This window comes from Leucopleurus acutus (assembly GCF_964270905.1).
Source record: "Leucopleurus acutus genome assembly, chromosome: 12".
In the NCBI taxonomy this organism is placed as follows: Eukaryota; Metazoa; Chordata; class Mammalia; order Artiodactyla; family Delphinidae; genus Leucopleurus; species Leucopleurus acutus.
Window position 1 is genome coordinate 89674197 of NC_139154.1, and position 14128 is coordinate 89688324.

The 14128-nt window shown below is 35.7% G+C and overlaps 1 protein-coding gene across 1 annotated transcript in view; it reads right to left on the minus strand.

Annotated features, from left to right (window-relative positions):
• EXOC6B (exocyst complex component 6B) overlaps positions 1-14128 on the minus strand; it is a 715292-nt gene that overhangs the window by 191883 nt on the left and 509281 nt on the right. Inside the window, exon 19 of the mRNA XM_082851950.1 lies at positions 1844-1985. Within this exon, the coding sequence (XP_082708076.1) occupies positions 1844-1985 (142 nt within the window). The remainder of the gene's footprint in view (positions 1-1843; positions 1986-14128) is intronic.

Genomic DNA, 14128 nt, shown 5'->3' on the forward strand with positions numbered 1-14128 from the left:
AATGCCTAACCTTCTGGGGTATTACTGAATGCACAATATGTTAAGGTGGTCTCTCCACTCTAGTTGGTCAGAATTCCAGTGTTTCCTAGCACTCTGTGACCACTGGCATTCCTATTCAGCTCATAGATCCTCAGTGGCTATTCTCCGCTAAGCCTCCCAGAGTTTCACACCACACATGGTAACTTGGTTTTTGATCAAAGACTCAAGGGCTCTCCAATGCAGATTTCTGGAGCAACTTCTTTAAACAACTCCTTGCTCTCAGGTACCTTTCTCCACAAACCTAAGCTGCCTCAACAGCGTTATAAGCCAATTCCTGGGTGGGGGGCGGTTTCTGTGCAAAACACTGCTTTTTATTCGGGCTGTACTTTCCTGTGCTGTGTTTGGATAGTGCCCCCAGACAGAAAACAAGAGTAAATGTCAAGCTTACCTTGTACATTTCCCCTCTGAAGGATCATAGCCTTGTGCTCTCTGCTGTCTAATGCATGAAAAGAGTTGTTTCATACAGTTTATCCAGTTTTATAGCTGTTTATGGCAGAAGGGTGACCTTGATACCTGTTACTCTGTGATGGCTGGAACTGGAAGTCTTAATTAATTAATTAAAAATAGTATAGCCAATTAAGCCTTAATTTCCAGCCATCAAAAGTCAACCAAGCGGGAGAATTCCCTGGCAGTCCAGTGGTTAGGACTCCGTGCTTCCACTGCAGGGGGCCCAGGTTCAATCCCTGGTCAGAGAACTAAGATCCTGCAAGCTGTGTGGTGTGGCCAGAAAAAAAAAAAAAAAAAAAAAGTCAACCAAGGGAAACCAATAAACAGTAAAAAAAATTAAAAGGTGGGGCAGAAGTATTAGCAGACTCATGTAATTTTCCACTATGTTAATTTTCCTAGAATCAGAAAAAAGTTTCCAGGAGTCATATCATTTTTGTTCATTTTCATTTCTCACTGATGGCACAACGAGCACCACAACACTCTTCATTTGTTCCTTCTTTCTTGCTAACCAGAGCCTGATTTTGTGTTTAATTCCAAGTAGACAATTCATGATAAATCAACTATGTCAATAATGATGCTCCTCTTTCTCTTTGCCAGATACTCAACCTCCCAGTCTCCCTGAGAGCTGGAGGCAACCACACAACTATATTTTTGACCAATGAGACACACAGGGAAGTTTGTCAGGGGTTTACTGAAAAGATTTTGATTTTTTAAATAAAAAAACAGGTGATGCTGGCACCTCCCTCCTGCACTGAATGTGAGTCCCTTCTGACTATAATATGTATGAGGAGGAAAATTCTAAGTATGACAGAAGAGAGGGAACAAAAGAGCCTGGGTCCTTGATGACATCACTGAGCAACTAAATTAATACAGCAACTCACTGCCTCTAAGAAAAATAAAACCTATTTAGTTTAACCACTCTGTCTAAGGTTTTCTGTTTCTACCTGTCATAGAAAGCATTTCTGACTGATAAATGCATACTCCATTTGTTCTTTAGACTAAGAAGAGTTTGCAGATAAGATGAAAAAATAGTTTTCAAATACAACATAAAAAGGAAATGGTTGAGAACTGCATTCTTTGAAGTCTTTGAACTAATCAGGTTTTCTTTGGTGTGTATTAAATGCATGTCTGCCTTGTATCCCCCTCTAGACTGCAAACTTCCATGCCAGGGATCTTCTTTGTTCTACATATGGGCCTAGGCACTCTTGGGTGTTCAAATTAGCTTGGTGACAGACTCTTATTTCTAGTACTCTTTGACTCCATTAGGACCAAAACCCCACAGACCTAAAATTTTTTTTTCCACAGAGGTGGATATGCAGGTAAAACAAATAAGCGAAGAGATGGTTTACTGTCTTACGTTCACATTCTCTGACATCCAAGTTGAACTGCTGTAGTGCTCCCAGGGTGAGCTGCCTTACTTCAGCTTCCAGCAAAAGTTGCATCAAGGACGTGGCTAAATGCTTGCAAGCTGACATACATGCTGTCTGGGCCACCTTTCCCTGAAATACAAGAATGTAAATCATAAGGCTGATGGATTAAAATCAAATTCCAACGAAAATTAAAATCATTTATTTTTCAATTAGCAATTTCTTTGAAGGTTTTCTCCATCATGATAACCCTTGCATTCAAATAACTTTGAAATTAATAGGACCTCATGGCAAACATCTTAAATATTTAGCTCCATTACCATCAGTCATGTCAGTATAACACTCAGCTAAAATTCATAAAGCCCAGCTATTTATTTACGAAGTGCTTTCTTCCTAAATCAACAATAGATTAACAATATTCAAAATCTTAATTAAACTGAGAAGGAATGTTTCCACAGAGAATAAATTTCAAAGAGTCCCTTCTAAAAATACCATAATTCTTAAAAAGCGAATGTAAACAATTCCTAACTTATCTTGAAACCAAAGTGTTTACTACTTTATGATTTAACACATATAAAATGAAAAGAATGGTTTAAAACAAAATGGTTTTCTGAAAAAAATAATTAAAAGGATAAATTTTGTTTTCTTAAAAAATAAACACTGAGGTTTATGAACACACACTCTAAGCTAATTTTTTAAATACTGATATTAAAATTAGTATTTTACCATCTTCTTTAAAAGATTCACTTTACACTAGTGAATTATATCTTAGTTCCAGGTCTGAGTTATACATCGTGAAAGATATATCCATTTCTTCTCCAGATATATACCCATTTTATTTTTGTTATCATCTAGTCTGAAAAACAGGATAAGTTTGAAAAAGTCTGAGTCCTCATATTAGTCAGTGGATCCTTCTTTTTTGAAATCATGAAATACTTCAGTCATTCAGAAAGATATATAGAATTATATGAACACTTATGTACATACTAAACATTACAAATATAGTTAAAGCCCTTATATGACCTCCTTAAATCATTTTATTCCTTCTCCCCAGAGGTGACCGTTTCTTGTGTTGAGTATACCATTTGTATTATAAAAATACTATATGACAAGTATATAATAAGAAACAGTATTTTTATTATTTTATGTATTTGAAACTTTCTGTATTACAAAGGATGTCCTTCTACAACTTGCTTTTTTGGTTCAATGTTTTGAATGTGAATGTTTATAAATGAAATACATGTGGTTGTAGTTTATTCCTTTAATTATTCCACAGTATTCCATTTTAGGAGTATACCAGAATTTATTTGTCCATTCTTCTGTTGTTGGAGATTTAGGTTGTTTCTTTTCTTTTTTTTCTTTTGCTATTATAAACAGAGTAGCTCATAGAGTAATGTCAGTCTTCATGAAAATGCCAGATTCTGACTGTAGTTTTTTTTTTTTTTTAATATATATATTTTTCATATGTTTCACTGGGCCAGGACCTTCCACAAAAGTTAGCAGGCTTTAAATGGAAAAACATATAACAAATAATACCAGAATGAATTTTCAAATTTGCATGACTTTTTATATACTTTGGATAATTCCTTTAAGATTATTTCTCAAATCTACTAGAATGAGGGGTATCAATGTACTGTGATTCAGAATGCACATGTGTATACGTGAAGAGGAACACAGATGGAAGCCAGATTTCCAAATATCTAACTATAAACTGCTTTGCCTACGGTATATTCTGATTTACAATGTCCCTAGATATTTCCTAGAGTATCACTTAATTGCATAATCACCGGCACTGAGTACTATTACAAATTTTTCTACTAATTAAACAAGAGATACTTTATGATTTTTGTCTTTGATTATTTTGTGAGATTGAATATCTTCTAAATTTTCATTTGACTAAAATATTATTTTATAGAATAAAAGTAACAGTAATAAACAATGACCTATTATATTACACATTCTAAAAATGTTTCTCCTCTATGGTTCTGTTTGTAGGTTCTGAAGACCCACAGTCTGTGGGTGATTTAACACAACAAATGGAAATACTTAAGTAGGGAATGCTGTAGAGACCAAGTCGAAACGAGGCAATGGAAGCATAAAGAATCCTAAAGAGAAAAGTTACGTAAAAGAAATCCATATTAAGTGGCATGCTTTCAACTAAACCCACTGGAGACCTGGAACAGGTATCACCAAGGAGCCACAGAGTTCAACATAATTGTCAGGCTATGCCCCATGAGAAGAATCAGAGGGGGCAGATCAAAGTTGTGAGAAGCTCTATGGCTTTTCAACAATGAGAGTGGGAGTGCAATGAAGAAATGAGGATAGACTAGAGCAGATGTCCAGAGACAACACTGCAGATCAGAAGGCAGAGAAAAGGGGAAAGAAACTACTGTCTCTTGGACACTACTATATGCCCAAGATGTGCTATACTTAGGCAGCTGACATCTTATGTTATTTCACTTAATTCTCACAATCAACCCAAGCAGTTGTTATTATTCCTTTCCTGTAGATGAATAAACGAAGGTTCTCCGTAAGGTTAAGAAATTTAGACAAAGTCATACAGCTATTTGTTACTTCTACCCAATCCTAAATCCGTATCTTTCCAGTAACTCATCACCTAAAAAACAACACTAAATTTTATACCGTCTTATACTGGAACAGCTGGGGAAAAACAGATCCAGATAATAACAGGGTTAACAGGTTATCCAAGACATAAAAACTAGGTCCAAACAGGTAAGACAGTTGTAGTTCAGGAGCCAACTCTTCAAATACTGAGTATCTGCTGGGGCATGCTTTTCAACTGTGGTCCAGCATAACTATCTAGGCCAAGGCCAACACTTAAAGGTCCTAACAAACTGAACATGGAGATGTTGTAAAAATCAAAGAGCTAAAAGCCCAATTAAGCTGGAGGCTGAGAAGACAGCATTTGAAAGGCTTGCTTCCAGTGGTCAAAACAGATTGCCAAGGAGAAAGGAAACTGGCCTAATAAATGAAAATAAGATAGCTCACAGTCAGAAAGTCCCAAGTTTGAATTTTTATCTCTACCACTCATTAGAAGTGTAATTTAGTGTAAGTTAGTTGACACTTCAGACTCATTATTCATCTCAAAATATTAAGCAGCTTATTAACTTTAACATGAAACAAATCTATATCAATCTATATCAATCAATAGCGCCAAAGGCACTTATACATGATCATATGTTATACTACCCTAACATACTGAGTTACTTAACTGTCCTCCAATCATTTTCCACCCTACTTCCCCTCAAGCTAATTCTTTATTTCCAAACACAGTGATAATTGCAGAAATGTATATTTTCATTGTTAAATATTTTTCTAATTCTAGAAAGCATTTTGGAGCTTTGCTAATTCACAGTCTGCTATCCATTCTCTTTTTCACTTCTGGTTTCCATTACTACCATGGTATCCATAGATTTTCTAAGAAAGGATAAACAGAGACCCAGGCAATAACTATCAACACACTAAGCAATAAAAATTGGTGGTTTCACCCTCTTCATGGAGCAGATTCTTTCTAGGAACAAACTGCCAATCTCTAGGACAGGGTAAGAATTTGGAACAAAGCCTACACTGACCCAAACCTAAATGACCAAAACTGCCTTTGCATATACCTCCAGGAACAGTTTCAAATCAGTGATAATCACAACTAGATTATATCTTATGAAGCTATGATAGTCTCAGTGTACAGAGACTACACAAGAAATAGAAACAGAATGCCAAAGATGAAAAATAACCTAAGTATTATCATCATATTTTGAACATATGAGGAACCTGGCATGCAGGGAGATCTGAGTCACAGTATCCTACAACTAGCTCTACAGGCAACATCATACTGCCTCTTAATGCAGCTACAATATTTCTGTATTCCAAGACAGCCAATAAATATCAACGGAATGAACTGAAAGTCAACTACCAAAGCACTTAACTAATTCATACTACTTCTCAAGCCTGTTAAAATACCTTTCTAAAAAAAGTTTTGGGAAGGGAAGAAGAGTACATTGGTGACTAAATTCATGTTGTTAATTCAAAGTCAGGCTTATGACCACAATGAGAACCATCACTGGGCATGAGTCAAGATCTATGAAAATACTTTTTTGATTTTCACCACGTACCTCTTTGGTAATCAACTCATTTACTTCAAAAATATACCCAGATTCATATCCTCTAATTTGAATTATTCCATCTACCTCCTATTCTCTATTTACTGTCTTAACTTGTACCATAAAACTTTGCACTAGATGATTTACTGCACTGCCATTTCATGCATTTATGTTTCCTTGAAAAGTACATGATTTGCAAGGAAAGAAACTATTGCATTGTTATTTTGGTATATCTAAATGAAGCATAGCTCTAGACTGCAAAGTAGGTACACACTGCTGCCCAACTTTACGCCTTGGAGGTATCTCATTCTCTTCTACACAGAGGGAGATATCATCCATTGTTTCTTACACAAAAGCACAATTTAACACAATTAAGACAAATAGGAATCTTATAAATTCCTTCTTCAAAATACAGAAAGCTCAGTATTCATTACTTTCAATTACTACGTACTTCAATTACACAATACTAAGTGTTATGTCATGGTACTAAATACAAGTGAGCAGAGGTGAAGAGCTTAGAGAAAGCATTATCATCCTCAGTTTCACCACAAACTCTACCACCCTCACCAGAGCAGCTGCTTCCATTTATTGAGCATTGACTATGTGCCAAATGTTTTGAAAGTATTTTCTCGCATAATTCTCACAAGAACCCCATGAGGTATCTAACCCTCTACTTATAGATAAGGACAGAGAGGTTAAGCCATCTGAATATACCTTGTAAGTTGTGGACCTAGGATGTGAATCCAGCCTTGTCAAATTCCAAAGGCTCTTAACAATCATTTGATCCTGCCTCCCAGTAAAAGGCCTTGGGGTAGTTGCTACATTGTCCTGTTGCTTTGCGACTTTGGGTAAGGGAATGAAGAGGACGAGAAGAAAACATTTTTTTTTTCTCCCTTCTCCATCTAAGGAAGCATCAAAAGAATGCTGGATTCACAGCAGATATTTAGAATGGACTCCAACCACAGCTCTCTGTCAACCTACTGGGGTCAGATCTGAGTTCCAGATCATCAAGAACCTTAACTAAATGACTTAAGTGGCCAAAGCCAAATTTCTCTTTCTCTGGATAATCTTAACAAGTTTCACAGTAAGGAATGTTTAAAGAGAGCCAGGAAAGACAGCTGTCTTTTCACACCAAATTTCTCCTCTGCTTTCTGAGTAACACTCCCTTGCTTACATTTTGGTGTGTCAAATTTTATCTTTCTTTAGTTATTTAATGAGTTATGTCACCATGAAATAGAGAAAAGTTCAGACACAGAAACTGATCTAGCAAGGCAAGTAAGAACTACTCAAAGTAAAGTAAAGCCACCCTATAAATTGCTAGTTCTTTCTGTGTACCTATACCTCTAATTCCTTAACCTTCTACCCTGACCACTACTGTAGACAGTTTCTTTGGCCTGCCCCTTCCTTCATTGAACAAGGAAGCTGTCTTGTTCCTTTTTCCTCAATATCCCATGGCTATGGGTGAGGCCACTTCATTCCCATAGTACTAAGCCTCCTATTTACTTAGGATGGACATTAAATAAGCCACATTCAGAGGATAGAGTTCTGGATCTTCCCATATGTTCCTGTTATCCGGGACCCATGCTTGGAACTTTGGTTCCCATATGCTGCAGAAACCCTATGACAAAGTCTTACTTTATCTTTATACCTAAACAACCTTAAAAATCACATATCCTCTCCAAGTTGATTTTCCCACAACTGTACCCATGTCTTAGGAAGGATTACAATCCTACTTAAAGAACATTCTTAAATTTAAATTAGAGAATCTATACAAATATCCACTCATTAAAAGATTCACAAATCCCTATTTTAGACAAACAAATGTCCCCTAACAGCTAAAGAAAATGAAGCCCAAGGATGATAGTTAATATATCTTGGGCAAGATATTTGGTATTATTTGATGACTTTAGTAGAGCCTACAATGAGATGGTGAACCTCTAATAAATCAAAAATAAGAAAAACATAACAAAAAATAAATAGGGCTTCCCTGGTGGAGCAGTGGTTGAGCGTCCGCCTGCCGATGCAGGGGATGCGGGTTCGTGCCCCGATCCAGGAAGATCCCACATGCCGCGGAGCGGCTGGGCCTGTGAGCCATGGCTGCTGAGCCTGCGCGTCCGGAGCCTGTGCTCCGCAACGGGAGAGGCCACAACAGTGAGAGGCCCGCGTACCCGAAAAAAAAAAAAAAAAAGTAAATAGAGGTAAACAATCCTTACTTAATTTGTCATGAAAAAATTAGAAGAAGTTCGAAGGAAAAAGCATAGTCAAAAGAAAACTGGAAGTATATACTCAGGATGTAGATGGAAGGAGGTGTCAGAGGAGGGATGTAACAGATGGCATAAACCTGGTTCTCAGACTTATCCACTTGTTTTGCTTTCTTATTCAGTCATTTTTCAAGAAACACAGAAATCTTTTTAAAAACACTTTTTGCTATGCATGCTTTTATTGAGGTATAATTACAAACAGTACATATGGAGCTCTTAAGAATATACAGCTTGATGACCTTTACATACGTAAAAACCTATAAAACTGCCATCCAGATCAAGATAGGAAATATTTCCATAAACCTGAAAGTTCCTCATGCCCCTTTCAAATCAGTAAATCCACCCACACCATGAGGTAACTTTTCTGACTTACGGCCCCATAGATTTGTTTTGCCTCTTTCTTGAACTTCATATAAAAAGAACCCTACAGTGGTCTCCTCTTTTATGCTTAGCTTCTTTTGCTCAGTATGTTTTTGAGATTCATCCATGTTGCTGCATGTATCCATAGTTTCTTCCTTTCTATTGCTGAGAAGTATGAATAAATCACAATTTGTTTATTCATTTTTCCTATTGATATCTATTTGGGTTATTTCTATTGGGTGCTATTATGAATAGTCTTTAAGTGGAACTATTTATTTTCCTTGGAAAAATACCTAGGATTGAAACTGCTGGATCATAGAGTAGTTGTATGCTTAATTTTATTAGAAACTGCCGAAATTTCAGAGTGATAATACTATTTCATATTCCCACCAGCAATGTATGAGAGTTGTTCCATATCTTCTCCTATACTTGGTATTATAAGCCTTTTTTTTTTTAATTTATTTTTGCTGCGTTGGGTCTTCGTTGCTGTGTGCAGGCTTTCTCTAGTTGCGGTGAGTGAGGGCTCCTCTTCGTTGCATTGTGCGGGCTTCTCATTGTGGTGGCTTCTGTTGCTGTAGAGCATGGACTCTAGGCTTCTCTTGTTGTAGAGCACAGGCTTCAGTAGTTGCAGCACGCAGGCTGAGTAGTTGCAGCATGCGGGCCCTAGAGCACGTGGGCTTCAGTAGTTGTGGCACATGGGCTCAAGAGCACAGGCTCAGTAGTTGTGGCACACAGGCCCTAGAGCACGCGGGCTTCAGTAGTTGTGACTCGTGGGCTCTAGAGTGCAGGCTCAGTAGTTGTGGCTCACAGGCTTAGCTGCTCCACAGCATGTGGGATCTTCCTGGACCAGGGATCAAACCCATGTCCCCTGCAGTGACAAGTGGATTGTTAACCACTGTGCCACCAGGGAAGCCCCTAGAAGTCTTTTTAATTCCTGCTATTTTACCAGAGTATAGTGGCATCTTACTGCAGTTTCAATTTATATTCCCTTATGCGTAATTCTGTTAAAAGCATATTTTCATGTGCCTATTGGTCAAATGGATATCCTCTTTTGTAAAGTACCTGTTCAAGTTTATTGTCCATGTTGGGAGTGGGTCAAAGTGCAGACTGTCTAACATTTCCTTAGAGATTTGTACAAGATATTTGTCTTTTCTGGATGACTGCTTTGTCACATAGATGTATTGCAAATACTCTCACATGTTCTGTGGCTTGCCTTTTTGCTTCCTTAATGGTGTTTTTTGATGATCAGAAACGTACAATTTTGATAAAGTACAATGTATCAACTTTTCTTTTCATGGCTCATGACCTTTGCGACTTGTCTTGAAGATATTTTCACACATTTTTAAGACAATTTACTGTGTTAGTTTTCACATTTAGCTCTATAATCCATCTTAATTTATAGTGTAGGATAGATGTCAAGATTAATTTTCTTTTCAATTCAAACACTGGATTGCTTGAACACATCTATTGAGAAGACTCATCCTTCTCCCACTGCATTGCATAGGCACCTTTGTTGAAAATCAAGTGACCACATAGGTGTGGGTCAATTTTGAGACTCCCCATTCTAGTGCACTGATCTTTTTGTCTAATTTTATGCCAACACTTCACTGTCTTAATAGCCAAAGCTTTAGAGTAGATATAGAAATCAGGCAGCATAAAGTTCTCCAACATTATTCTTCTTTTTCATGATAGTCTTAACTATTTTAAGCCCTTTGAATTTTCATATAGATCTTAAAATCAGCTTGTTAACATCTACATTCATTCCCTCAAGATTGGTATAGATAGTATGATTTTACATGAATATAAGAAATGTTAATTTATTATATATAATGGATGCCTTAGAGCATTAAGGCTTAACTCCCACCCAGAAGCCTGGTGAAGAGCTGCCATAGATTAGTTTTGGGAGAACTGACATTTTAACAATATTGAGTCCATAAATATAGTATACTTTTCCATTTAGTTAGATCTTTAATTTTGCTAACAATGTTTTGTAGTTTTGAACGTACAAGTTTTGCACATATTTTGCTTATTACAAAGTACTTCCTGTTTTTTGATGCTATTTAAATTATACTGATTTTTTAAATGTCAGATTCTAATTATTTCATTATTAGTACATAGAAATAGAATTGCTTTTTGCATAGTGACTTTGTATTCTTTGATCTTGCTAAACTATTAGTACTAATATCTTTTTTTTGTAGATGTCTTAGGATTTTCTACATAGACAACAGTGGGTTTTTCTTGGTTTGTTTTTTTGTTTTGTTTTGTTTTGTTGGTTGGTTGGCTTTATGTACTGCAAGGCTTCTATGACTTTGTAGCTTGATTTTTTTTTCACTTTGTGTACTGTGTATTTTGTAATGCAGAAATTTTAACTTTTTATGTAGTCCAATTTGTAAGTCTTTTTCTTGTGGTTTACTTATTTTTTCAATAAATATTTTGTAAGAATAAAAAAAAAGTGTTATCTTTAAAAAGAAGAATAAAGTTTAATTCTTCCCCCTTTCAAGTATCATGCTTTTTATTCCTTTTACTTGCCCTATTGCACTAACCAGCTCCAATAGGATGCTGAACTGAAATGGTAAGAGCAAACATACTTGCCTTTGGGGTAAAAATTTCAGTCTTTTGCCATTAAGTAAAATATCAGCGGTAGGTTTTTCATAGATACCCTTTATCAGATTAGATAAGACTAGATTAGTCTGCTGATAGTTTTTTTCATGACAATTAAATGCTTCCTCTGCATCTATTGAGTTGATCACATGTACACACAGACACACACACAAACATACATATTGAATGAGCTTATTTCTAATAAAGAAATTGAATTTGTATTTTAAAAAACCTTCCCACAAAGAAACTCCAGTCTCTGATTATTCCCTAGTAAATTCTATTGAATATTTATGGAAGAAATTAAACCAATTCTAAACAAAATCCTTCACAAAAGAGATGGGAGAGAAAACATTTCTAAACTTATTTTATGAAATCAACATTACTCAGATAACAAAATAAAAGGCAAAGACAAAACAAGAACAGAAACCTATAGACCAGTATCTCACATAAACGCACACAAAAGTTTAACATAATAATAGCAAATCAAATCCAGCATCATATTAAAAAAAGATGATGCACTATATCTATATAAATGTGTCTATTACTAATTTTCAATTTATTTCTGTTGTGGATGGCAAAATAGTCAATATGATTTTACTCCTTTTAAATTTATTGAGACTTGTTTTATGGTACAGAATATGCTCTAGCTTAGTGAATGTTCCGTTTACACTGGAAAAAACAAGGCTGCTGTTGGTGGTGGACTGTCCTATAAATGCCAATTAAGTCAAATGGTTTGATATTGCTGTTCAAGTCTTCAATATCCTTACTGGTATTCTACTTGTTTTATCAGTTACTGAAGGAGTGTTAAAATAGCTAACTGTAATTGTGAATTTGTCTGTCTTTGCAGTCCTCAGCTGTTTTTTGTTCATGCATTTTCAGGATCCATTGCTGAGTGCAGACACATTTAAGATTGTAATATATTCTTGATGAAGTGGCCATTTTATTGCTATGAAATGTCAATCTTTATCCCTAGAATATTCCTTCTTCTGAGATTTACTTTACCTGATATTAATACAGAAACTCAACTTTATTATGACTATTGTTTACTTGGTATATCTTTATTCCTTCCTGTTACTTTTAACCTATCTGCGTCGTTATAATTTAAAGTGAGTTTCTTATAGGCAGAATATAGTTGAATAATTTCATTCATCCAGAATAATCAATCTCTGCCATTTATTCAGAGTGTTTATACAATATAAATTATAGAAACAATTTATTGTTTTGGCTGGATTTAAGTCTATTACCTTGATCTTAGTTTTGTTTTCATCCAATCTGCTCTCCCATTTTCCTATTTTTGTCTTCTTTTGAATTAACTGAATATTTTTATGAATCTAACTCCACTTTTGGCTTATTAACTACAGCTCCTTGTTTTATACATGTAGTGTTACCCTAGGCTTTATAATATGCATCTTTAACCTATTGCAGTCTCTATCTTGCTGAATTTCTTTAAAGAGTGTTGACTTCTGTTGTGGCAAACAATTCCATTTCTTTTGTTTCAGTTTGAAATTTTGAGGTTTGTTGGCATGCACTTTTATGTAGGGATTAGAATCATCTTTTCTCTAGTTACTTCAGGCCCAGTATAAATGGTACTTTAGAACCCTCTACTAGCCACTCTTCTGGCAGCTCTACTGAATGCTTCAGGAATTCAGTGGGGTCTTTCCCATCTTACAAGTTGGAACTTGAACATCTCCCTTCCTTCTGTGAATTCTGGCAATTGTGCTCAGCTGCTGTGCCCTGGAAGTTGTTTTTTGCCTGACCTCATGGATTTTTCACCCTAAACATGAACAGTTAGTATTCAGCCAAAGACTCAGTGGGATCCCAATGCTTGTCGAACTTCCAAAATCTGTGGATTGATGCAATTCTTCAGATATAGAAAATGCTCAAGCATTCTTTCTTTAAGTAGTGCTTCTGTAACATTTTCATTCTCTCCTCTCCTTCTGACACTCCAAAGACACATATGTTACACCTTTCAACTACGTTCCAGTTCTCTTTTATGCTCCTTGTCATTTTTAAAATTAAAATTTTTATTTTTTCTGTGTTTAAGTTTAGATTTTTTTTGTAGATCTTTGAGTTTACTAATCTTGACTTCTGCTTTGTTGAGTCTGTTGCTAAACCCATTTAACGCATTTTTAAAACTTCACCTAATGAGTTCTTCAGTACAGATTTTGTATTTTGCTATTCTAGAATACACATTTGCTTCTTAATATCTGTATTTTTGGTATTTTGTCCATTCTTTCCTCTTTAACATATTAATCATAGTTATTTTGAAATCACTGTTTGCTAGCATAAATATCTGGATTATCTAATTATCTGCTTCTATTGACTGTTTTAACTTTTGATTATAGTTCAGTTTTTTCTGCTTATTATCATGTTAAGAAATTTTGTTTTATATGCCATACATTGTAGATAAGAAGCTATAGAGGCTCTAGATTATCTTATCTTCCTCAATAGCGTTTTGAGTTTTGTTTAGGCAGGCAGTTAAATTATTAGTGGACCATACTGATTTTGTCAGGCTTGTTTTAAAAGTTACACTGATTTTGCCCTTACTCTTAGGACGTTGTCCTTAATCCCTGAAAACGGATTTACTGATATTTAAACCGGAAGGCCACAATGTTCATCAGGTCTCTCTGTGAGTCCAATCTGCAATGTCTCTGCTGTGCAACTTCTAGAATATTTGTTCAGCTATCACTATCTCAGCAACTGATGTCTTCTAAAGCCCCATAGTGTGCCCTATTCATATGAAGCTTAGAAATTGGCCAAGGACTGAAAGGGAATTGTATAAAGACACAATTGGGGTGGGGTGGGGGTTGGTCCTTTTTCTGTGTTTCTTTCTTCTTTGATATTCTATTTCTCTACAACCTATTCTTACTGGCATCCCAAGCATTGATTCATTCTTTTGACAATACCTGACTTTATATTTTGTCCAGTTTTTATA